We start from the raw sequence: 27,244 nt of genomic DNA on the forward strand, positions 1-27,244 counted from the left end.
AGAGTAAATGTTTCATACAGTATCAGGAAGCAGTTAAACAATCCCAAACAGACTAAAACATATAATTTGCACTGATTTATTAACTACATTTATAGTTTACTATACCTTTAGATAGCATCAATTAATAACTGGCAACATTCATTGTTTTTAACTTCTACTTAAAGTGGATTTTGAGTAAGCACATCTGTAAATTGGTGTTAGTGGTATTATTGTTGTTGTTGTTATTATTATTAGTAGTAGTAGTAGTAGCATTGAAGTTTAAGTCATTATTTAGGTTAATTAAGTCATTTGTAAGTGTAGGTTAAGGGTCTTTCAAACATTATTTTATGTCTGATTGTTCTGAGTCAGCTACAAAACGTCCTTCCATTCATTCATGCTCAGTATCTTGGTCACGTGAGTAAGTGTAGAAGCTCGACTAATGTTACGTATGTCTCGCGCGAACTCTAGTGGAGCATAAACGTCATAACCACGTTTGTGGTTGCCAGGCAACTGCAAACTCGAAATCAGAATCAGTATAAGTACAAGAAATAAAAGACTGTTGATAAGAGTGGAAAGCTCGGAATCAGAATCAGTACAAGTGCAAGAACTAAAGGAGTATTAATAAGAAAGCTACGAGAATGAAAAGAAGACAACAAGCAGAAACAACAATGGCAGCGAAAACTAAAGCGAAAGAGAAAGAGCCCGTGGATATCGTTCACCAAAACGCTATTCATGTGGAGACAATCCAGAAGGAAAAGCGGTGTGAGAAGCTTTATACCGAGTTCACCATCAATCCTTTCAAAAAGTGTGAGTGGATTTATTTTTTGGTCGTTAACTGAGTGCTAATGTTGTTGTTGTTGTTGTTGTTGTGGTTTTAGGTTAATTAAAATAATGGTTCTCTGTGAAGAGTTGCTACGGAAGCCCTAAGCGGTCATGCGTTATTAATTTCTTTTCTGTTGTTTTCTCGACTTAATTTTCTTACAACGTGATTTTATTGCGTAATTTTATCCTGCTTTGACTACGTTTACATGGACAACAATAATCCGATATTTACCCGATTAAGACAATATTGTGATTAAGGTGTTTACATGGTAGTTTCTTAATCAGAGTATTGTCTTAATCGGGTAAATATCGGATTATTGTTGTCCATGTAAACGTATAGTTTGTGAACGGAACTGGTGTTACATGCAGGTTGGCATCTTCGCCATCATAAATGTAGTAATCGCCCTCTGTAGAGATGGACTTCATGTCCTCATTAAGAGAGAGCGATGTCCCCTTAATGTAGAAGTGGTCAATCCTGCAGGGATGACGTATTTTTGTAGGACAACCCCGAAGTTAGCATCACCCTTGTTCCCTTGACAAAAATCCAATCGGGTTTTTCCATTAGCTTTTGGATTATTGGAGAAAATAAACTCCGCGACCAGCCAAAGTTTATGATTCTTACATGTTTCGTTCATTAAGGTAAGATTCATAAGATTTTGAAGCCTAGATACAATCGCCAGAAGTAAAAATCCAATGCTAGGCTATTAAAAAAAAAATTATCAATGCATGGCCGCTTTGGGTTTCCGTAAATTGCCAAGGGATCCATGATTTTTCAAAATGTTCTTACAGAAAATGACAATCCACCATTATCAAAGTCATTATAAAACAACTTTCACTAAAAACATGGCCTAGTGATTGCACAACTGATTACAAACACTTATTTACAGTACGTTTGCAAAATACATTATGATCCATTATTTACAGTTATACAGTACTTTATAAATCATTGTTTACATTTGCAAAATGTAAATATACATATCTCAGAAGTTCAATGCAATTAATTCACACATATACATTCATATCAATTTACAGCAAATTTACACTTCACACCTCGTCAAATACTCAGTAAAGCCCACGGGTGTTTATTTTACAATCTGTTTGAAAACCGTCTCAGCAGGGATATAGCACTGATTAATAACCATTTTACGCCTCGTTTTCCAGATTTTGTAATTAACCATGCATATAACGAACCAGTAAAATTCTTTGACTTTTTTTTTTTGCAGAGATTTGATCAAAAATTCCGTACCTTGTGGTTTTCTCACACGTGTTTATATCCAATCCTATGTTTTTAATTTTTTTGCCATAGCGCTGAGCGTGCGCAGTGCGTTAACAGGTGATCAATGGTTTCATCCTCATTACAGTTATTGACAGGACATACTTTTGTGGTAACAAAACAGCTCCATTTATCCACACACCGAACAGCTAGCCTACCTACACTAATTAGCCATACCACATCACGAATGTTTTCTGAGATGTCTTAGCACATTTGCCTAGCACCTCTGGGGTTCAGGGTTTGCAAGTTTTCCCAGTGTTTTGGGGGTTTCCTTCCCAAATGTCTTCCACCAAGGACATGTGTTGCGATTGTGCCAGGGCTGTGATGTTAAATTTATGTCCAGGGTGTGCCCCACCTTTTGCCCAGAGTTCCCTGGGATAGGCTCCAGGCTCCCCGTGACGCTGTGTAGGATAAGCGATACATTATCTTCAGACAAAATTTATTTTACAGTTATGCAAGGGGTACTTGACTAAAAAAGGTTTGAATACTGCTGAATTTAAAAGATAGAATCAATATTATACTTTTATATGTATTATACATTTTGACTAGGTCTGTGAAGATGTGTAACTTTAATTTTTCAGTCCATTTCTCAAAAGAGGCCTGAATTGCACGATTCATTTCCCCAATATTTAGGTCAGTGTTTCTAAAACATTTTGCAGTCAGTGTCCCATTTTTGAAAATAATTTTTAAAGATATTATTTAGCTATTTATTAGATTAATATAGCTTCTTATTCCCGACCTTTCTACTCAAAGAACATGTTTTATTAAATTTGTCATTAGATTCTTATAGTAATCTGTTGGCTCTTCGAGTAACCTGTTAAGTCTTCGAGTAACCTGTTGACTCTTATAGTAACCTGTTGACTCTTATAGTAACCTGTTGGCTCTTATAGTAACCTGTTGACTGTTATAGTAACCTGTTGACTGTTATAGTAACCTGTTGGCTCTTATAGTAACCTGTTGACTCTTATAGTAACCTGTTGGCTCTTATAGTAACCTGTTGGCTCTTATAGTAACCTGTTGACTGTTATAGTAACCTGTTGGCTCTTATAGTAACCTGTTGGCTCTTATAGTAACCTGTTGACTGTTATAGTAACCTGTTGACTGTTATAGTAACCTGTTGGCTCTTATAGTAACCTGTTGACTGTTATAGTAACATGTTGACTCTTATAGTAACCTGTTGGCTCTTAGTAACCTGTTGACTGTTATAGTAACATGTTGACTCTTATAGTAACCTGTTGGCTCTTATAGTAACCTGTTAACTCATAGTAACCTGTTGACTCTTTTAGTAACCTGTTGACTGTTATAGTAACCTGTTGGCTCTTATAGTAACCTGTTGACAGGTCACCTGAACCCAAAAACAACCTGGCCTATAAATAATGTCAACAAGTTACTATAAGAGCTCAATAATAAATATAATAACTTTTATAATGGTGGCTTGTGATTTCCAATACTGTAGCTAAACTTACAAAAAAAAATAATAATCACAGACCGTGGCTGTGACCACAGGTTTGGACGTATAATGGAGGATATTCTACAGATGTCAACGTGAAAAGAGGTCTGGAGAAGTACACATTAAAATATGCAATGTTGAGTCGACAGCTTCAGTGCTGAATAAATGTTGAATTAACAGCTTTACTGTTTATTTTTGTACGCATTAATTCTACACTTTTTGCTGTGAAAACTGCCTAATAGTTGTGAAGTGTTTATGATACTGCAAAATGATTACAAGTATTAATAACGATGTTCTACACTTTCTTTCAGTGCATATTTTACCTGATGGACCCATGTCAAGAAAAATGCATGAAGAGGTTGAGGAGGATCGTATGTACATCTTTATAGAATTTACATTCACACATCTGTATCTGGTAGCATTTTGTTTACAGATTAGCAGTCATAAAGCTACAAACGTTTAATGAAGAGATGGAAAGTTTAGCAAGATTGTTTTAAATGGGTATTAAATTGAAAACTAAACTTGAACTTGCTTTAAGTAATATACAGAGTGTCCCAGAAGTCTCCATACATAGGGGATATACATACTATGTTTGCCAGCATCACGTCAGCCGTGCCTTCCTCAGTGGATGTTCTTGGACGTCCATTTCTCGGTTGGTCCGCAACACTTTGTCTTTATGAATGTGTTAATAAGTTTGGCTTGTTAGTTACAGTTACATTTCTAGACACTCAAAGCGGTTTACATTGTATGGTGGGAAATCTCCTCAACCACATCCACCTGGATGATGCGACGGCAGCCATAGTGCACCAGAACCCCCACCACACACCAGCTATTGGTGGAGAGGAGAGGAGAGTGATGTAACCAATTCAGGGCTGGAGATTATTAGTGGGCCATGATAGAGAAGGGCCAATGGGGGAATTTCACCAGGACAGAAGGGTTATACCCCTACTCTTTTTTTAAGATACGTGTCCTGAGATTTTTAATGAACACAGAGAGTCAGGACCTGGGTTTAACGTTTCATCTGAAAGACCGTGCTGTTTCTACAGTATAGTGTCCCTGTCACTATACTGGGGCATAAGCACCCCCTTCTGGCCTCCCTAATACCACTTCCAGCAGCAACCTTAGTTTTCCCCAGGAGGTCTCCCATCCAGGTACTAGCCAGGCTCAACCTGCTTAGCTTCAATGGGAAACCAGGTGAGAACTGAAGATATGGCGATATGGCTCTGGCAATAAGTGTTGTGTTTGATGTTCTTGCCAGTGTTCATTTCTCCTATGTATGGAGACTTTTGGGACACCCTGTAGATATGTAATTTGTGTCAACTACAAGTTACACAAGAAAGCTCGGATGAGTTGAAGCAGTTGATTTCTTCAATAAACATAACAATTAATGGGGGAAATTCAGCAGTAACAGTAACTGGGTAATGAAGCATTGTCTGAATGTAGCACAAATGGTGAAACCTTCATGTTACTACCTCATCATGGCACTTTATACATACCTCCTTTGAAATTAGAAGTGATGTAGTAAGACATAATATTTGACCTGAAGAGTTGATTATTTCTGTATCATGATGTGACTGGAAACTGTGATTTGTAACTGTAGTGTTCTTTTTCTTAGCTTCTGTCACAGTGTTTGATTTATTTTTAAATGTTATGTTATTGCCTGACATGGTTCTTTCGAGAACCCAGAAGTTCATAGTCTAGCCATAAGTACACAAGTTCTACGTTTCTAGACTTCCCTTACTAAACTTACACTTAATTTAACTTTAATTAGCCTTTCTGTTTTACCCTACTAGAAAGGAAAAAATCTGGATTATGTACATAATTACCTTGGAATGTTATCATTTTAATGTTGAATGTAATGGTGTAATGTTATTTTTATGGCAGCTACTTTCCTGAAGCGCTTTCATGAAGCACAGTCAGAACCAAGAAAGAAGTACACTCGTCCAATGACCACGTCTCAAGAAATTGGATGGATTTCCAATCCTCTGGTAGGGCTGTAAGGCATTGAAACATAGTGTAATAACAAGATATCTTGTTGTTAATTTAGAAAATAAAGTGAGCTAGTGTACGTCATCTAACACTGTAGAATGTGGCAGAGAATGTGAGAATATGTTGTATATAGACATTAAGACACCAACCTCACAGCACTTTACATTTCAGATTGCTGCAGATCACAAAGATAGAAGACTGAACTTCCGACGGCACAAATCTGAAATCACCAAACACATGGAAGCTGCCTGGCGTCTGAAGGAAAAAAATCAGAACCGTTGATGAACCTTGACACATTTTTGTCTTTTTTTCTGTAACTGCCTGAATAAAGATTACTTCTCTTAGACGAGGCCTAGCCATGCTATTGTCACTATAGATCACCACATCACAATAACTAAAGTTAAGTATCTATGGAATAAATGACTGAAATTTATTCCATCATTCATCTTCAGTAAGAACATCATCCTGGTCTGGTTTGTGGTAGATCTGGAGCCTATCCAGGAACACTGGGCTCAAGGCAGGGATATACCCTGGATCTGATGCACACACTCATTCACACATGGGGCAATTTAGCATAGCCAATCCATCTACAGGTATGTTTTTGGAAGGTGGGAGGAAACCGGAGAACCTAGAGGAAACCCATGTAGACACTGGAAACAATTAATGGGCTTTAATGTCGTGGATTCTTTATATTTCCGGATTTCTTGAGTTATTACTCATGTCTGGTGAAAATTTCATGTGAGTAGGCTCACTGGAAAAATATTTACTGAAAAAAATGTTGACGTGCCCAATACTTATTTCCCCCACTGTATATGCTGTTTATTAATAGTTTATTTCTACAAGGCAGCTCCTAATTAATATGCTGAAGTAGGTAAAGAGTAGATAAATGAGGAATAAAATATAATCAACAACAGGCTGGTGTGATAAAGCAGAAGTTACTGTTACCACCCTAAAGTTGATTCTTTTCCAATAACAGCATGTCCTGAAGTGTTGTATATCTCTTATAATACGGCAATTTTCCAGCAATTATTTTGTTTATTAATTAAAGCATCTCACATAAAAAAAATGGTTTAATGTTGTGGAACATCCACAAAGCAAGGTTATTACTTATGGTATAACAGCAATAAACATACAATAAACAATAAACAAATACAATTCCCTCAACAGACTCTATCTTCTAGGGTTTGGTGCATGAGTTAATTGAAACCCATCCACTTTCCTAATGACTTCCTAATTCCAAATATTCTCCCTCATAATACTGACAATAATTTCAAATGCATAAACATTGGCAAACATGCTATAAAACATGAAAACTTCAAAACATTGTCCAAAATGTTATACAGTGAAGTAAAATGAAAAGAAAAATTTTTGATTATAGTTGAATTAAAAGTTAACAGGTCTGTAGTTTTTAATTTTTTTTTAAATTTTTTTATATATATATATTTTTTTTATATCAGAGAAGGTAGTAGCATTTCATTTTGCAGTGCAATTGTACTCTTCTGCACAATTTGGAGTGGGTTATTATGTATTACTTATTTTAGGTGTGTTAATTAACTTTATTTTTGGGGGGGGGGGAGGAAACCCTGTTATATTACATAAAAACAAACATCTACTTATAAAACACTCTGAAGACATGAAGTCCTCTGAAACTCCTCATCCTGCAGGCCAAAACAGTTACAGTAACAGGCAATTGGTTAAATATTACCTAAATAAATTATATAGGGAAATAAATAATATTGATTGGAAAGTTAAATTCTAATCTCAATTCCCTGTTGGATGTGTAGTGCACTAAGAGTACTGTACTACTCTCTATACTGAACTTAAGGAAAGTAAGGAATCATTTGGGTGTAAGCTATGAACATAGTAATTTGACTGAACATGATTCAGCTTCACAGGGGTTACTGAATCTTTACAACAATATTAGTGTTAGTAACTGTTAGTATTTATGTAAGTTTTTCACAGATCTTGTGTGAAGTATCCACAAAAAACACAAATAGCAAAGTTACTGTTCATGTCTGATTCTAATGTAATTTGAGTGCACCATTTTTTTTTTAATCTAAAGTGTCATGTCACCAAACTAGTGACTCCATTTCCCAGAATGCACTGCAAACTACAAACATGGCCGGCGACTACAACTCCCAATGTAACACAGGACTAATCTGACACACCTGTTCCTAATCACATCGCAATCACACCACACTATATAAGAGATTGTTCAGTCACTCCGTCTTTGAGAAGTAATATGCATAGTTTTTGTTGTTTTTGTTGTTTTTGTTGTTTTTGTTGTTTTTGTTGTTTTTGTTGTTTTTGTTGTTTACCAGCCTTGTGATTGTGTTTGTACTCTGGTTATGATTCTGCCTTAACCTCAACCTTGATTTATGCCTTACCTACTATAGACTGTTTACCTGATTGCCTCACCTCCTGTCTTTGTCGTTGTTTTTGCCTTATCCTCTGGATTATATGCTCTTCAGTAAAGCTCTTAACTGTGATTGCATCTGTTGAAACCGTCATTACGTGACAGATTACTTTGTCCACACCATGGATGCAGCAGTAGAGCGAGGAAAGCGTCATGCCGTTTGATTCTGTGCGTTTTCCCCAGTGGTACCACCTGGATGTTTCGGCTTCCTTCGTTGGCTTTCCAATGAAGGTATATCCTCAATGTTATCTCCTGCAATGGCAGTTTTATTTTGCAAGCCTGGAGGTCCCCAAGCCCACAGAAGAGCAGTGGCTGGGATTCATGTTGTCCCAGCTCACTGGTCCTGTCCCTGCTAGAGGTCAACGAGGTGACCGCCCATGCCAAGTTCCCATCTGAGGTTGATGAGATGGTTTTCCAAGTCAAGTTCCTGCTAGAAGTCAAGGAGGTGACCCCCCCCCCCCCCCCAAGACATGTTCCAGTTGGATCCAATGAGACAACCTCCCAACACATGTTGCTGCTAAAAATCAATGAGACGGCCTCCCAAACCCTGTTCCTGTCTGTAGGCAACAAGATGACCTCCCAAGACATGTTCCAGTCAGGAATGACAGGGCACTGTCTCCCAAGCCAGGTATCTGTGTGAGGTCGAAGGCATGGCTTTCCATGCCATGTTCCTGTCAGAGGTCAATGAGGTGGCCAACCAAGCTCTGCAGACACCTGAGGCCGCTGACACGGCCACTCAGCATCCCTATGCCGTTCAGCATCCCTATCCAACTGAGGATGCCGCCCAGGCTCCCTGTTCAGCAGAGGATGTTTTTACACCTCCCATTGCAGCCAGGTGCTCTGCTTTGCTTCCATACTCTGCCTCGGACGTCCCTACGCCAGGCTTCTCTATGGACGTCGCTCCGCCTTCCTGCTCGGCTGATGAGGACGTCGCGCCGCCTTCCTGGTCGGCTGATGAGGACGTCGCTCTGCCATCCTGACGATGCCACTGTGATGAAGCCATTATTCCTCCTGGTTTTACTTTGTCATCAGCGCATTCATGTAAAAGCAACACTTGCCTCACCTCTTCAGATAGGTCCCTAAAGGGAAATTGTAGTTTGATCCCTGAGCTGCACAGGTGCATGATACTAAAGCTCTTTAAAACTACAAGCAAACTCTCTTGTATTTGTACTGCTATTTCTATATTTTTTGCCAGGCCGCACAGAGTAATTTATAAGTTGGGCATCTGACTTACAATATAATATCAAGCGGTATCCCTTATTCTGTCCTTCCACCACTAGGGTCTATAGACAAAGAAAGACAAATCAGAGCTCCATCAGTAAATCATGAGAAAGCTGGAGATATAAGATTTGAGGGAGCATGGGGAACACTCTTTAAAAACACTATAACAGTGCACAGTTTCTTCCACCAGGGATTTAGATGTGCTTGAATCAATGTGTGTATTAATTTATCACTTTGACCCTCCTCTCATCTTTCTTCACAAAACAAGAGCAGGCAAAATTGGTAATTAATGATGAACTCTATGGGAAGCCTCATTCACATCTCATCTTCATACACAGCTTCCTGCAACATACTTTTTTTATATTTGAGTATAAGAAAGACCGCAACATGGTCAGATTGATTAAAAACAGGCACAGAAGTGGCCTTGTAACCCTTGAATTATGTCCATTGTGTTTACATACATAGTGGAGCACATGATCTATTGGTAGAAGTTTGGCATGACATGTTTTTAAGTCCCTGGTTATGATAACGGCATCATATGGATGTTTGTTCTAAAGGCTGTTGAGTGTATCAAGAATTGCAGATCAGGCAATGTGCACGTCTTCATAAGGTGGGATGAAAACGGCTGTGATGATGACCGAAGTGAACTCTCAAGGCAGGTAGAAGGGGTGGCATTTGTTCGTTGGGTGTTCCAGGTTTGGTGTAAAAGAATGGGAGAGAACAGCAATGCTCCTAGCATCACACCAGTTGTTACTGGTCATAAAACAGACTCCCCCTCCTTTGGATATTCTGGACTCCTCCATTCTGTCTACATAGAAAATAGAGCAGGTTGAATGGACTGGTCTTGTACTTGGGGAGTAAGCCATGTTTTGGTGGAACAAAGGATATCGCGGTTTCTCATGTCACATTGGAAAGATACTTGCCTGATGCGATCAAGCAGGTTTTCTATGAACTGTACACTGACAAGCAGTATGCTGGGCAGAGGTGGATGGAGTGCTTTAAGTTTTGCACACCTGAGTGCTTCTCTTTGTGTTTTCTCTGTCTCCTCCAGAGTATTAAAAAAAACAACAAAGTCTTAAAGGAGTAGCCAGAACAGCATCTGGAGCCATCCAAGCCATCATGATTCTTCTTGGTGTGTGGAACATAAGAGGGTTTTTAAAGACATGGTGGTTAAAAGAGTCACGCTACATCACAAGATGCAGGAGTAAGAAGAAGATTTGCCTTATACATTATGCATGTAAAAAAAAAAAATAATAATGTAAGAATATGGTTCATCTGGGCCAGCAGTTTGATAACATTCCTAATTGAGTGTGTCAGATTGTAAATGTATGTTTATATTTGAGTGTCTGTGGGAGATCAGTCTAATAAAGCAACTCCAAATCAGAGTGTGAAGGCATGGCGTTTAAAACACATGGCGGCTCTCTCCTGCCGGGACAGTGATTAGAAGAGAGGAGACAGATTCATCAAAAGGGGCGCTGGCATGTGGCCGAGGACAGCACTGCCATGGTGAAGGAACAGCGACGTTGGCCTCCATCAATTCAGAACAGCGGGAGAGAATGAGTATTTTCCTGTTGACCTTAATAATTGGGTTTATCTCTTTTTATTACACTCTTCCTTTCTGCTTATTGTCTGCTGGATTTGATCTTCTCTCTCGGCCTCCAAAAGTTATACTTCTTTTACCTTTTTGTTCACTTGGACCAGTTAATATTCTTCTTATCCATGTGCTTTGTTTTACTCTTTTATCGTTCCCTATTTCAACACACACAAAGTATTGAGGGGCTGATGAAGCAGATAGGGGAGGATTCAGATACAGAAATGCAGGAGATATGCATGTGAACTTATCTATTAAATTTACATTTAATCATTTGCTAGACATTTTTGACCAGAGAAACTCACAAAATGTGCAAACAGACGAGTGTGCAGTGATGCAGAGAATCTGCAAGACTAAAGAATAGTGCTAGAATGGTGTCATTAACAAAAAAAGGGCAATTTTAAATCTACAGATGGACGACAAATGAAAGGGAAGTGCAAACACTGCAAACTCAAAAAAAAAAAAAAAAAAAAAAAAAAACCCCAAAAAACAAGGAGGTCATGAAAAAAATGTCAGCATGTTCTGTAGATTCTGCCTGTGAGAGTTCATCATTAACTAGAAATGGCCCTTATAATAGAGATATGCTTTGTAATATGTCTGAAGACCTTTTTGCTTTAAGGACACAGAGACTCAGCAGTTTCTTCTGCCCCAGATATACTCTAGATCATGATTATGGTTAATCAAAGCACCATATGGCCTGCTTAATAAACAGAGATATGAACGGTTCTCCACAGCGGGATTCTCTGGCATAAATAGATTTGAGGGATTGTGTCAAACAGAGATGAAGGATTACTCTGACCCTGTTTCCAATTGATAGTTTCATTCATCCTGAGTGTCAGGATTTTATCCAGATAGAGACTGCCTATATAAAAATGAAAGTGTAATTGCATTTACATCAGATTTAAATCTAATCACTCAAACGACTTCAGGTGTAAATGCATCTGTCTCTTCAAGGTACCTTACATCGCCAATATGTAGGAGGCATGAATGTTGAACTTGTCGCCTTTAAAAATGTTAATGAAAATAGCACAAAACTGAACAATCATTGATTTAGCAACTATCTCATTCATAAAACAACTTAAAAAAAAAAAAAAATACACACACATTTGGCTACAAGGATAATCATTTATTTTTATTTTGCTGCTCAGAAACAACAATGAAGATATAATCCAGATGAAATAATCAAGTGTAAACCTGGCTATTTCATCTGGATTATATTCATCCCTAATTTGGATTAGTTCATCCCTAATTTCTCCATCTGGGGATTAATAAAATATTATCTTATCTTATACAGCAACTTTGCTTTGGCACATTTATCACATTCGTAGCCACATTTTTGTTTATTGTTCTCTCTCTCTCTCTCTCTCTCTCTCTCTCTACATTTATATTTATGGCATTTGGCAGATGCCCTTATCCAGAGCGATTTACATTTTATCTCATTTATCTAATTTTCTACAACTTAAGGGACTTGCTCAAGGGCCCAACAATGGCAGGCTGATAGTGCTGGGATTTGAACTCACGATCTTCCAATCAGCCTTAATCACTGAGCCAAGTATTCAACAAAGATTTACTGGCACAAGAGAGAAATTATTGCCCAAGCTAATATCACAGGTAACTTGAACAACAAGGTTAATAATAATGCTGTTGATCATAAAATCAAGCAAATAACAAAGGATACCAAATGGTGATTCCAGAACTGGGGTGCTATTTGTATCTATGGATATTGCATTTGCACATACAGTGGTCCAAATGTTTAAGACCACACTGAAAAGCTTGGGTTAGTTTTTTTTATTTAAGCTGGAAACAAAACGTTTTAGAATTTTGAACATTTCAATATTGTGAATATTAAATATTTTATTAATTTGATTGGACATGGATAGTCAAGTTTTTACATAAACATGTGTAGTCCATCTAAGCTCATGTGCATTCTGTCATTAAAGAAAAAGAATTAGATGAAATATTTCTAAAATTTTACTTTTCATGAGTTGTTATGCTGATAAAAAACTTATCAAATTCACTAATGGTTTCAGACATTTGGACCCTACTGTATGTATTTAAGATACAGGTAAATTACACTTTTAACACCTATCTACATCACTATGACTACACTTTACCTTAAGAAAGTGTTGCATTAATGTATGAATCCATTTAACAGCTCATGATTGAAGCATCTGTTTCCATGAATCATCCATTGCAGGTTATGGAAAATGCACATTTTAATTCCACAACATTAACTCAGCCCTGTTACGTGAACACATTCTCGTGTTCACATTTCCTGAATATTACAGGAAGTAGAAAAGTACAGTAGGTTCTCTGATTCTTTTTTCTTTATTTAAAATGGCATAATGATTCTGACTGGTTTGTCCTTGTAAGCTAAATTATAATTTAAAAAGGTCATTATGAATATGAAAAGAAAATAATAATAATAATAATAATAATAATAATACATTTTTATGTAAATGATTTGGAAATCCTTAATGGCATCAGGGCATTAGCATGGATAGTAGAGTGCCCTCTGCTAATATTGGCATCCTTGGTGGTTATGAGCAAAGAAGGCTGTGAAACATTGTCTTTTTGTATTGTATTGTTTAATCTTTTGATCAAAAAATTCATGAAAATACTCTGCTCTCGTGGATATCAAACAATTGCAAACAAAGACACAAACATTCTCTCCAGATCCTTCAAATCTCGAGGTCCATGCTGGTGGACTCTCCTTTTCAGTTCACCCCACAGGTTCTCTATGGGTTTCAAGTCAGGGGACTGGGATGGCCATGGCAGGACCTTGATTTTGTGGTCAGTAATCCATTTTTGTGTTGATTTTGATGTATGTTTTGGATCATTGTCCTGCTGGAAGATCCAACCATGGCCCATTGAAGCTTTCTGGCAGAGGCAGTCAGGTTTTCATTTAATATCTGCTGATATTTGACAGAGTCCATGATGCCATGTATTCTAACAAAATGTCCAGGTCCTCTGGCAGAAAAACAGACCCAAAACATTAAAGAGCCACCACCATATTTAACCGTGGGCATGAGGTACTTTTCCATATGGCTACCTCTGTGTACGCCAAAACCACCTCTGGTGTTTATTACCAAAACGCTCTATTTTGGTTTCATCTGACCATAGAACCCGATCCCATTTGAAGATCCAGTACTGTCTGGCAAACTGAAGACGCTCGAGTTTGTATTTGGATGAGAGTAGAGGCTTTTTTCTTGAAACCCTTCCAAACAACTTGTGCTGATGTAGGTGACTTCAGATTGTAGTTGTGGAGATTTTCTGACCCCAAGACGCAACTAACACCTGCAATTCTCCAGCTATGATCCTTGGAGATTTTTTGGCCACTCTAACCATCCTCTTCACAGTGCGTTGAGACGATATAGACACACGTCCAATTCCAGGTTGATTCATAACATTTCCAGTTGACTGGAACTTCTTAATTATTGCCCTGATGGTGGAAATGGGCATTTTCAATGCTTGTGCTATTTTCTTATAGCCACTTCCCATTATGTAAAGCTCAGCAACCTTTTACACACCACCGCTATATTCCTTGGTCTTACCCACTGTTATGAATGACTAAGGGAATCTGACCTATGTGTTACCTCATATTTATACCCCTGTGAAACAGGAAGTCATGGGTGAACAATTTCCTAGTCACCCAGATGTACTAAAAAAAATAAATATGAAATATCAATAGGAATAATCTTCACATATATTTTCCTCATATGAATTCATAGGGGTTGCAATAATTGTTGCAAACCTATATTTTAAAAAAAGTATTTGCAATTGTTTGATATCCATGAGAGCAGAGTATTTTTGTGAATTTTTAAAAATAAAAGATCAAAGGTTAAACAATAAAGACATTTTTTCACAGTCAGCACACCAGTAGCAGCAAAGGGGAAAAAACAAATTTTTTTGGTGGTTTTGTCATGTTTTCTCAGATTAAGAGTTATAATGGCTAAGTGGCATCCCAAGCAAGGAATCACCCAAAATAATTTCTTAATAATAATAATAATAATAATTTGTAAAACTTTATCTTCCCTAGTATGTATTCGTTTATCAGTGTCAATGCAGTGCTGAAATGATTTGGGGATACTACATATTTTCCCATGGAATGTATTTCTAATTTCATTTGTGTTTGCTAAGAGGTATGGGACTCAGTGTCTTTTTTTTTTTTTTCGGGCGGGGGGGGGGGGGTCCATGCTCCTAATAATGAGATCCAGGATGATAGTGTTCGAGACAAGGTATGTGTGAACAGGGTGGTATTGGAGGGAAGATGTAAGCTAAAAAAAAAATAAACTTGAAGTTCAGCCACAAGTGGTCCTCAGTAATCATGGACTCATTACAGGTGGAATAAGGTCTGACATTTAACTACACTTCTACTGAGCTGCCACAGGATAAAGCAAAGGTGTCTTTGTTGCTCAGTGGTGCGCTAGCAGCAAGACTGGATCTCATAAATAATCACACATGACTTCCATGCAAGACTCATTTTACATGCCTGTTTTCAGACACTCTCTCTCTCTCTCTCTCTCACTCATAGTAATGGGTCAGTACAGGCCTGTCTCTTTTCATATCTCTCTTTTTCTCTGGTTTTTGACAGTGCACATCTATTACCTCTCCTTCATCCTTCATTCCTCCATCCAACCTGCCCAATATCAACCACAAAGCTTGCAGTAAGTAGCATCTGCCACAAGATTCTGGTTGTAATACAATGAATGGAAGTAAATGTAGGACACACTTTGTGTGCATTGAAAGGTATATTTTATCAAGAAGATGTGACAGAACTGTATGTGTGGCTTTCACTCCATGTTCCCTGCATTATCCTACATTTAGCTACTGTATAAATAAGAGCTTTATTGAACTTGTTACAAATGCTCGAACAGAAAGATTATATTAATATAATAGGTACAGGGACAGTTGAAATGCCCAGTAGATTTCATCTTCATTTTTGAAGAGAAATGTTTATTTTGAAATTGATGCATGCAACACGTTCCAAAAAAAGGACGTGGGTACTGGGGCAATTTAGGACTAATAGTGATGTGAAAAGTTTAAATAATCTGGGCTCGGTCTCATCTGAGATGGACAGTAGAACAGTGGAATCGTGTTTTGTGGTCCGACGAGTCAACATTTCAGTTAGTTTTTGGATAAAACAGTCATCATGTTCTCTGGGACATGGAGGAAAAGGACCATCCAAGCTGTTATCAGCGTCAGGTCCAAAAGCCAGCGTCTGTCATGGTATCGGGTGTGTCAGTGCACATGGCATGGGTAATTTGAACATCTGTGAGGGCAGCATTAATGCAGAAAGATATGTACACATTTTGGAGCAACGTATGCTGCCATCCAGAGCAGGACAACACCAAACCACATTCTGCCCGGATTACAAGCGCATGGTTGCGTAAGCAGAGAGTGCGGGTGCTAGCATGGCCTGCCTGCAGTCCTGACCTGTCTCTGATTGAGAATGTGTGGCACATTATGAAGCGCAAAATAAGACAACAAAGCCCTCGTACAGTTGCACAGCTGAAGAAATGCATAATGGATAAATGGTGGAAAATTCCATTTGCTAAACTTATCCAACTGGTGTCTTCACTCAGCGCCCAAACACTTAAGTGTTATTAAAAGAATAGTTGATGTTACACAGTGGTAAACAATCGACTGTCCCAACTTTTTTGGAGTGTGTTGCAGTCATCAGATTTGAAATGAGTGTATATTTTCAGAAATAAATTTAACTTAATTTAACTTAAGTAAAACATCAAATAATGTGTTAATAATGTGTTCTCAATATAGTACAGGGTGAAGAGGATTTTCAAATTAATCCTTTTTTTTTTTTTTTTTGCATTTTACATACAGTCCCAACTTTTTCCGAATTGGGGTTGTAGATGGATGAATGGACAGCACTTATTTTTCCAGCCACTTGGTGTCATAATTTTTTGGTATTACAGGGTAAATGGCTTTAGTATTCTCTTTGCATTAAAATAAATAAATAAAATAAAATAAAATAAAATAAAATAAAAAACGGTTATTACAATTGTTTTTTAAAATAAAAAGATTTAGAAATTAAATTGCTGGTCATTACTGACCTAAAAACATGAATTTGTAGCCCTTAGTAGTGCTAAACTTGTTTATTCCTAAAGCAATAAATTGACATTTATTACTAAAACAATAGAAAATTCGCGAATAATAGGCTACTAACTTTGCAATCTAAATGAGCTTGACTGTTAGGTCCTTAAGCTCTTTTTTTTTTTTTTTTTTTTTTTTTTTTTGCCTAAATGTTTATATTCCACTTTGTTTTCCAAAGTAAAATAGGTTACTACTAGACGGTTGGTGTTCCTAGTATAGCAGCAGGAATCTCACACTTCCTCAGTCTACAATGGTAGTGAATTTGAGCCAGAAAAATACCTGTACTATTCGAGCTAGCTTTGGAGTCGACTCCCGAATCCCAACTACCTGAAACAGGAGAGTCGAGTCTTTGTGTGGATCGACTCATAGGCACTTCTAAGGTGCGATATAAGGCAGCTTTTTTTTTTTTTAAACCTTTATCTAGCCTACCTTTGGACCCGGACTTCGGATACACAGAGAGAAAGAGAGAGAGAGAAAGAGAGCGAGTGCGAGAGAGAGAGAATGAATCACCTGCCGTGCTGTTCACCCAGAGAGAGCAGCAGAACCTATTTCAGTGTCGACGCAGAGAGAAGTTGCTGATATTTCTCCTCAGGTCTGTCCGGTTTTAAGCCATGGAGGTGTGGAGAAGCCGGGTTGAAGAGGGGTTGTGTGATTGAGGAGCGGAAATGGAGGCTACTGTGTTATTACAGGTAAGAACCGAGGGCTGTGTTCACTCGGGATAGAGGCAGCGTTTACCTCCGAGCGGCGGTGTGGGATAAAACAAACCAAGTTGTACCCAACCTCAAAGAAACCGCTTTTAACTGAAACACGGAAGCATTTTCACTTTAGCCTTCAGCTATACTTTGCTGTCGTATAATAATCCTTATACCGACAGCTTAATAAAGTTCTGAGCTACATTCAGTGAGACTTGTGTGAACACTGGGCTGCTTTGACATGTTTGTTTAATTATGTAACTGGACTACACTGAAGATATTTGCTGTGCTAGTTTACTTTGGTTTACTCCCTGCTGAAAAAACAATAGAAACCCTCATAGAAATTATAATGGTGAGAATGGGAATTGTTTTGTTTTTGATTGGAATGGTCCGTAATGGTCATTTATTGCCTTATATTGGTGGCATGTTATGTCTAGTGGATACCATTAAGGACCAGTAAGGGTAATGCATTTAATGGGTAGCGGCTGATGGTTTGTAATGGGGAATGCAGTGGAAAAGATTAGAATTTCCGTGGCATTGGACTTCTGACCAGAAGTCATGAGTTCAAATCCCAGCACCACCAAGCTGCCACTGTTGGGCCCTTGAGCCAGGCCCTCAACTGCTCAGTTGTATAAATTAGATATAAATTGCCTTGGATAAGGGTGTCTGCCAAATGCCATAAATGTACATGTTTGTTTTCAGCAGGGCTGTCTCACAATAATAGTGGTATATGTTTATGTCGGAGAAGCAGGAAACAGCCCTGATACATAAACACGAACCATGAAAAAGACATTCACCCTTAGACGAACATTATTGACCATAAAATGCATGAGATACATGGTCTATTGATTTCATGGGAACAGGTTGTACCTACCTACTTCAGAAATATTCTACAATTATACACCATACTACAGGATTATGGGGGGAACTGTGCTTCCTGGGGACTCACGGTGGCTTAGTGGTTAGCGCGTTTGCCTCACGCTTTCAGGGTCGGGAGTTCGATTCCCACCGTGGCCCTGTGTGTGTGGAGTTTGCATGTTCTCCCCGTGCTGCAGGGGTTTCCTCTGGGTACTCCGGGTTCCTCCCCCAGCCCAAAGACATGCATGGTAGGCTGATTGGCATGTCCAAAGTGTCCGTAGTGTGTGAAGATGTGAACTATATTGTGATATAGTGCCCCCTTCTAGCTAAAATGTACACAGGATGGTACAGTTCAGCACCCTGTTTTTCTGAACATGTATACAATTTTAGTCTTCTGATTCATTTGAGCACTTAAGAAAAGTTTAGCACTTAATAAAGTATGTGCACTCTGAGCGAGTGAGTGAATAAAAAAGTAAGTCAACTACTCCGAGTTTCCAGATCCGTAGACGACATTCGTCTTATAACATGGCAGACACAGAGTCGCTGAGATTCCAGAAAGTTCTGTGGCAGAGAGGGAGAGTGAGAGAGAGAGAAGGAGAAGAGAGGGAGGCAGTGACTGAGAAGCTTTGAGAGAGGGACTGGATGCAGTTGTCTAACCCTGCCTAATAATGATCACCCTGATGGAGGTCAGAATGGAGAACGGAGCACAGTGCCAGGTGGAAAGCTGGAACTCTGCCGTCGTCAGATTCAGGTTATGATTCTTGGGTGTTGCACTTATTGCCTGGAGGATAGTCGAGGTAGAGGTTTGGTCTGCGTTTGAGGGGGTGGAGATGGGGGGAGAAAAGTGAAGCAGTTTTCTTTTGGTCAGCAGTGTAGAGCTGGGCGGATATGCATGCTAATTGGTGAGTTAATTAATTCTTAAATATTGCAGCTGTGCTCAATAACAGCAGGTCAGACAATGAAAACTCCTGAGCTTACACTAAAGAGCTAATCCAGATGTATAGTATTGTAGTTGCAATGCAAAATAATAATAATAATAATAATAATAATAAAACACCTCTTACTCCAACATATGTTCACTGTGTATTTTATTCATCAAAAATATCAAGATCCATCTTAGTTCTGTTTGTTTTCTGCTGAAACGATATGGACCATAATAGTGTGGACATTTGAGGAACAGAGACAGGTGGTGACAAAATTGGCTGCTGAGGTGAGACCGTGCTAAACAACAGTAACCGTCGGTTAGACCGCAGGGTAATAAAAGTAGTGTTTGTTGAAAGGAGAGCGGCAAGAGAGAGAACGAGAAAAAGGAGGAGAACCACCTTTGATTTTCCATCACATTAATCTGGCCAGCCAGCAAAACGCCAATAGTTCGACTGAGAGGGAGTTAGTGAGGCAGACGTAAGAGAGCATGGAAAAGAGGAATAAAGACAGATTAAGGCTGGAACTCAGGAGATATGTATTAAGTTTAGTTGTGCATAGTAAATAGTTTACTCACTCCTCCGCATGCCTTACAGTAACCAGAGCTGTGGGTGAAGGCTGATAAACGTGTTGGATTATAGAGCACACGATGTGCTCTGTTAGGAGGCATGGATTTATCAGAGCTGGACCCTTCCTGTGCCTCAAGAGCCATTATGATTACCATATTTTTAGATTACAGGTACGTCATAACTTTTTATTAAGTTATTTATTTATAAACAGGAAATGCGGGGTAAAGGTAGGAGAAGCCAAAGGTTTTTGTTTCTTCACATTATAGTTACTCAGATAACAGCTCAGGTAAAAAACCATGACAAGCTGATTTTGCAAAAACAATTGTAAGTGCAAAGCCATTATATAAGTCTCCTGGTAAAAGTAACTATCACCTCATGGTTAAATATATATATATAAGATGCTAGCCAGAATTATTGGCCAATGACTTGCTGATTTTTGTAGCGTGATGTGCTATATAAACGTATACTTGTTTGTTTTTCTTTAGTCTGTATTTTCACTTAACTAGCTTATTTGCTCACCATACTTTATTACTCTATATTAGCTACCAGTTAATGTTAACTTGTAGACAATTAAGTGACTGGGCAACCAAAACATGGGACTGTGCAGCAGCAACTTGCCTGATTGGCTAGCTATTGTGTTTATGATTCGTTCACCCCTGCTCAGGATTTATTACATAGCTCTTGATGATTTCCAAAGGAAAGAATGCATTATTAGTGTTATTATTATTATTATTATTAGTAGTAGTAGTAGTAGTAGTAGTAGTATTAATGAACTCAACAGGATGCAAAATTGAGTATCCTCTTAAACCAACAGCTTCTACCTCAAAATATCAATGTCTGGGTTTTTCTTTTTTTTTTTCTTCTTTCTCCTCTTCAGGACAGTGAGAAGTTAACCTCATCCAGGCCTAGACAAAGACACAGAATCTCACTTCACGGTCTGTGTCCTGCAACCAGCCTGGGGAGAAACAAGGCATCAGCTGTTGCTCGCTGACTACAGTGAAGAAAAAAGTGTTCTTTGTGAATGCTTCCTATTCAGAGACATCTCCCGTAGCATTACAGAGCCTGACACCAAAGAATACTGCTTTACTCTGGATCAGACTGTGAACCCAGGCTGCCTTGATGTTTGGCATGAATCAAGCCGGAAGGGTGCAGCTCTGTTTGCTTTTTTTCCAATATTTTTATTAACTGTTCAGAAAATCAAGAGGATATTTAATCAAGGTTGAATGCACAGGTAAAGCCTTACAGAACAGTCACACAGATTACATGTAAGAACATGATTCATGTGTGCATGTTACACATCTGGTTTTTAGGCACTTTTCATATTACTCACACAAACACATGTATTTGAAATGTATACCATTTTTCCATAAGGAAACATCAACAAAGTCAAACAAAACTTCATGCTCAGATCTTGTGCCAACACGGGCATTTTTGTTTAAACACTGGTTTTCAGTGTCTCAACAGAGCGTTAGCTAGCTTTACAGCTGGATGTAGATCTTTCCCTTATCAGTGTCCACCCATTTGTTGTTATCACTTAAATGAATTTCTGTAAATTAGTGACCTGGAAAGAGATACACAGTATTATCAACGATCTTGTCTTGATTTAGAGGAATTACTGCAGCTGACATCAGTCATTACAAAGATTTAGTCCAAGGTTTGCACTGCCATTTAGTCTATAGTAATTAATCATTATGAATCTGACAGCTATGTACAGTGCATTGCATAAATATTCACCCCCTTTAACTTTTCTGCATTTTGTAGTGCTACATTTTCCCCCAATTAATTATTTTAATTGAAATGGACTTTAATTGGATTTTTACCATTTGATTTGCACAAAATGTATAGCTTATATATAATATGATAGTGAGGTGAAGGTTAATTAAACAAATAAGCAGACAGTTGTTGGTTGCATAAGTATACTGGGTTAGGGTAGAACCCATCTTTTGCTACAGTTACGGCACCAAGTCCTGTGGGATATGTCTCACATCAGGATCCTGATATTTTTGCCCATTCCTCTTTGAAATTGCTTAAACTCTGTCAGATTGGATGGAAACTACTGGGGAACAATTGTTACATTTTGACAGATTGCCTGGATTTGGCTGCATCCATCTTGCCCTGAACCCTGACCATTGTCCCAGTCTCTGCTAATGTAAATAACCCCCAAAACATGAAGCTACCACCACCATGCTTTACTATGGGGATACTGTTCTCAAGGTGATGAGCAGTGTTGGGTTTTCGCCAATCTCAGCAATTAGTGTCTCCAACGCTGAAATTAATAGTGCATTTTTTTTTTTTAAATAATGATTTTCTTTCTTGACACTTTTCTATAAAGCCCATCTTTGTAGAATATCTAGGCTATGGTTGTACTGTGAACAGCTTCTCCCAGCTTAGTTGGGGATCTCCCCAGCTCCTTCTTCTTTGTTGTTTCTCTGACAAATGTCCTCACTGACTTTTGGATGGCCTCCTCTAGGCAGAGTCACGATTGTGCCATATTCTTTTTTTTATTTTTTATATTGATTGATTTAATGGGGATCCATGGAATTGGATCAAGGCTCAGGTTATTTTTCAGAACCAGATCATGATTAGTACTTTTTCAAAACTTTGTCCCGGACATTTTGTTTTGTTAGCTCCTTGGTCTTCTTGATGCTTTTTGTTCAGGGATGTTCTCTAACAAACTCTGGGGCTGACTGAAAACAGGTGCAATTACTAGAACTAATTTCGGGGTTTCACAGCAAACACATTTATTTATAAACAGATTTGTAATGGATCTTTTTTTTGCATACTATATTGATCTCCCCCACTTCAACATGGGCTAATTTGTGTAGATTCATGATCTATAACCCCAATGAAATCCATTTCGGTTCCAGTTCAATGGCTGTAAACACTCTAAGGCTCTCGAAGTGTATTTTTCCATCCTAGTCACTGGAAAACGTCAGCTTGCATGAAACTCAGCGTAACAGCACTACTGCTCTACTTTTATGATAAATCTTCTCCTCAATGACATTACATATATTTTTCTAGGTGAACACATTTCCCCGTTAGCATTATTTATCATCACTCCCCACTTAGTCCATGTGCTTTCTTTAAATACAGCAAGCTATTTCAAAGCATTGCACGCTGGTGACAAGAGTCTATGGAGACTTAATTAACAGTATCGCACATGCTCTCATTGAACCACACAGCGATGTCAAGCACTCCCAATGAAAAACAATTATAGCGAACAGGAAAAATAATCCACAAGGTATTGGTTGAGCAAGTCTTGCAGCACTGGAGTATTTTTCCTGCCTTTCTCTGGTTTATAGATCCGCTGTGTGCTGTAGCGTCTTTATTTCTGAGAGTAGAGGTGATATTCTGGCAGGAAGCTGACTGCTGACTGCTCCACTAAAGCTGCTGACAGGATTTTAATGAAAAGCTGTCAGTGCCACAACCTCGCCTTGAGGATCACAGAGACCAAAGGGACATACTGTTGATGGACAAATTAACATAGCATGTGGGAATTTCTTCTCATAATATACACTCTTCCACTCATTTTCACTCATAATAATAACAGTAATAGTAGTAATAATAATAATAATAATAATAATAATAGGAGAGCCAGTATGTTCCGCTACATTAAAAACTATAATAGAAACGATAATGGTTATGAACTCGTTGATTTACCTTAGTCTGTGTTCATGCTCTTAATTAGCACACTAGCTAGCCAAACGTTGGTACATTAGGCTAGCTGACACTTCTTTTTAGCCAAAACATAGAAATGAGCAGCATATTGGTGGCCTAGCTAATAAGTTTATGATTAGTTCACCCACTGATATTGTGCATCAGACTTTGTAAGGTACAGCGGGGGAAATAAGTATTGGCCGCGTTAATGTTTTTTTTTTTTTTTTCTTCAGTAAATATATTTCCAATGAGGCTATTCACATGAAATTTTCACCAGACAACTCATGAAATCCGGAAATATAAAGAATTCACAACATTAAAGTCTATAAATAAAGTTATGTGTAATAAAGAGGGATGTGTAAAATGATATGTTTATTAAATATGTGTAGAAATATGACACCTATAACGGCACTTGTATGCGATGCAGTGGTTGAGCTCGGTGGTTAAGGCTCCATTCCGACCTGCGTCCCAGTTCACAGCCTTTAACCCTGCTCAGAACTATGCTTGGATTGGATTTATATCTAGCTTTGCATGACCGTGTCTACCAAATAAATAAATCTAGATAAGCTAACACAATCTCTTCTTGCTGTATGACAGATTTTGCTCTCTGTCCCTACCCTGACATTGGCGGCATTCCAGTCCCCTCATTACAAGCAACATGTCGGAGCTAGACGCTACTCCTCCTCCGCAAGGCTTCCACCAAGCCGATCCGTCCCGTATTCAGCAGGATATCCTGGAGGAGCAGGTGGAGCTGTGGTGGTTCAGTGAGCCGCGGAAGTCTCTGATGTGTTACTGCGCCTCTGTGGCCTTGGTGGTGGGCTGCGGCGTGGGTGGCGTCGGCCTGTTGTCCAGCACCACCAGCCTGTCGAGCGAGTGGCGTCTGGGCACGGGCACGGCACTGTGCATGCTGGCATTAGCCGTGGTGCTCAAGCAGCTGCTCAGCTCAGCCGTACAGGACATGAACTGCGTGCGCAGCCGTCAGCGCGTAGACGTCCTGAAAAGCGGAGGATTGTCTGACGTACTGGTCGTGCTCCTCACTGGACTTTCCTTGCTCATCTGCGGAGCTGTGCTGCTCAACGTAGCTCTGGGATACCACATGCCCAAACCGGGCCAGGCTCTCAATGATATGTTTATATCAGGAGTGGTGTTGTTGGCAGGTGGAGGGTTCACGGTGGTGGCTGTCACCATTTACTCAATTGTGGTTTTCCACTTGGTGAGGATCAGACCCGAGAGGAGCTTGAGAGACAGGATGCTGGGAATTTTCACTGTATCGGGACAGATGCGTATCCGACGAGATACAACGTCAAGCCTGGCTCAACTCATATGACTGGAATTCTATATATTTTATATATATGGCTTGGGCAAAAGTACAGAATCTATGAAGTTGGGCTGTGAAATGTTTAAATCTTTATTTTCCTCAGAAACTACACTCCAGAAGAGGCGATCGATAAAGACGCACAGCCCCTAGTGAACGTTTTGCACAGGTGATTGATGAATGTATAAAACTCCAGCAATGATGGTACAAAATACATACTGTATTATCTGTTTTAATGCGCATGCTTGTACTGGTCTCACTGTGCTTTGAAAACACGGCTGGGTCGGCCTTACTCCCAAACCCAAAGCCTTCTCTTGTTCTGGACCATCAAGTTTTACACAGACCGATGAAACTATGAATCATTTTTTTTTTTTTTTAGATAAAACATGTTGGCTCCTCACAGCACAACCGTCGCCTTCCAAACATGTAAATGAGCTTCACCAAACATCAATTCACCATCTGTGGGGAATTGACTGTGTGTCCTTCACACATTTATTTATGTGGGCGAACAGGCGTGTCCCAAATGGAGATCCATCTGGACCTTGCTTGTCAGAGCTGTTTAATGTGTGTTAGAACGCATCATCCGTGTCGGTTTGCATGTTTGTGATTTCATACCGTGACCTCTCTGTGGCTCGGCGAGAGCAGTACACACTATCGATCAGATAAAACCAGCTCTCCACCCAGAAAGAGAGCGAAGACGCTGACTGTATCTGATTGTATCTTAAATTACAGCTGTTTATTATTATCGACGTTGTTTCATATACCATAAGCACATTTATAACCCTAAACGTAAAACTTTATTGCATACAGTAACTCTTACAGTAAAATATGGACGTCTGATTAAAAAGTGTTCTCAAAGATTTTTATTTTAAAGCCAAAAATGTAATATGCTATTGCATTATGGGACATTTTATTACATAATCAGAATGTCATTATGTCATATGGCTTGATTTAGAGGGATTGAGTACGAATTAAAATTTACCAAAACATTTTATTTGAAAAAAACAAACAAACATAAATTGTAGTTAAATATGAAGAATTCTAAAGAATTACGTGTACTAAATGTTAATATTATGATGAATATGATTATACAGTGTTGAATCTTTAGGCATTATTAAAATAAATTCATTTTATTCTTCTCAACAGTTCTCAAGAATTTTTTTAATAAATGGGTAATTATCATAGTTGTAAATGTAAGGTTGGCTGTTGAAAAAAAAAATAAACATAAGTAAATAAATAAATACATTTCAGTAGAAGTAAAAAAAAAAAAAAAAAAAGAGTGAAACCACATATATAGCACGTTAAAATAGCATTTATTTCAAATAGAATACTTGTACATGAAGCAAAAATACTTACACTCACTGTCCACTTTGATAAGAACACCTGGACACCTGTTCATTCATGCATTTGGCAGCAGCACAATGCATACAATCATGCAGATACAGGTCAAGAGCTTCAGCTAACGTTCATATCAAACATCAGAATGGGGAAAAATGGGATCTCGGTGTAAACTAGAGCCTGTTCTGTGTGAGATTTCCAGGAGATCAGCATCTGCAATGCTCAAACCAGACCATCTGGCACCAACAACCATGCCACGGTTAAAGTCACAGAGATGACACTTTTCCCTCATTCTGATGTTTGATGCGAATATTAACCGAAGCTCTTGACCTGTATCTGCGTGATTTTATGCGCTGCCCCGCTGCTACGTGATTGAATGACTGGATAAATGCGCAGGTGTACAGGTGTTCCTAATAAAGTGGACGGTGAGTGTATTTTGCCTATTTTATTTCAGTGTTATTATATTATGGGTGTGTAAATGCATGAATCTTTTAAAAATAGCCACCAAAATCTTCAAATAATGTAATAAATGATCACTACTGCATGATATTTGATTTTGTTTCATTTTATCCAGTTATTTGTTTACATTATTGTGAGTTTTACCTTTAAAAATGGAAAGAAAAAAAAAATAACAATCAAGAGACGGTTGAAACGGCTAAAAGTGAGAGCTTTGCACTTTCTTTGGAAATGTCTAAGCATGAAAACTTTAGGGAAACATGAATTATGTGTAAATAGTGTTTTAATGTTTGTAGTCCTGTTAGAAATGAATAGCCACAGCTATATGTATATGCTGCCTCTGTCTCTGTTTACTGTGTGTGTGTGTGTGTGTGCGTGTGCTCGCTCCTCCAGCTGAGTCAGTGCAGGTCAGGGATTGAGGGTTGGGACAGGACGAGGGGGGTGGGGTTGCAGGACTGCGGTGATGTTGGTTCTTATCCTCAACAGGCAGGCCATTGTGTTTAAACTGTGTTCAGTCACTAAAAGAACAAAGACCGTTTCTGGGACCCATTGTGTTTAAACCCCTGACCTCTCGAGCAAGGAACCA

General features: G+C 38.7%; 2 protein-coding genes across 5 annotated transcripts; both read left to right on the forward strand.

The window, feature by feature from the left end:
* Positions 1-472: 472 nt before the first annotated feature.
* On the forward strand, positions 473-5,857 carry cfap144 (cilia and flagella associated protein 144). 2 transcript variants are annotated; one of them, XM_053636938.1, is made up of 5 exons: positions 655-786; positions 3,581-3,629; positions 3,836-3,895; positions 5,409-5,512; positions 5,685-5,857. In XM_053636938.1, the coding sequence occupies exons 1-5, from the start codon at positions 712-714 to the stop codon at positions 5,793-5,795; spliced, it is 399 nt and encodes a 132-aa protein (XP_053492913.1). In that variant the 5' UTR covers positions 655-711; the 3' UTR covers positions 5,796-5,857. The 2 variants fall into 2 exon arrangements, with proteins under 2 accessions (XP_053492912.1, XP_053492913.1); XM_053636937.1 differs by lacking the exon at positions 3,581-3,629 and having other exon boundaries at positions 473-786.
* An 8,802-nt stretch (positions 5,858-14,659) lies between these two features.
* Positions 14,660-26,007, forward strand: LOC128615022 (transmembrane protein 125). 3 transcript variants are annotated; one of them, XM_053636840.1, is made up of 6 exons: positions 14,660-15,408; positions 16,583-16,675; positions 17,031-17,105; positions 17,277-17,541; positions 20,770-21,123; positions 24,147-26,007. In XM_053636840.1, the coding sequence occupies exon 6, from the start codon at positions 24,208-24,210 to the stop codon at positions 24,874-24,876; it is 669 nt and encodes a 222-aa protein (XP_053492815.1). In that variant the 5' UTR covers positions 14,660-15,408; positions 16,583-16,675; positions 17,031-17,105; positions 17,277-17,541; positions 20,770-21,123; positions 24,147-24,207; the 3' UTR covers positions 24,877-26,007. The 3 variants fall into 3 exon arrangements, with proteins under 3 accessions (XP_053492815.1, XP_053492816.1, XP_053492817.1); XM_053636841.1 differs by lacking the exons at positions 14,660-15,408; positions 16,583-16,675 and adding an exon at positions 19,920-20,062 and having other exon boundaries at positions 17,018-17,541; XM_053636842.1 differs by lacking the exons at positions 14,660-15,408; positions 16,583-16,675; positions 20,770-21,123 and having other exon boundaries at positions 17,018-17,541.
* Positions 26,008-27,244: the final 1,237 nt, after the last annotated feature.

This window comes from Ictalurus furcatus, chromosome 11 (genome assembly GCF_023375685.1).
Source record: "Ictalurus furcatus strain D&B chromosome 11, Billie_1.0, whole genome shotgun sequence".
Taxonomy (NCBI): domain Eukaryota; kingdom Metazoa; phylum Chordata; class Actinopteri; order Siluriformes; family Ictaluridae; genus Ictalurus; species Ictalurus furcatus.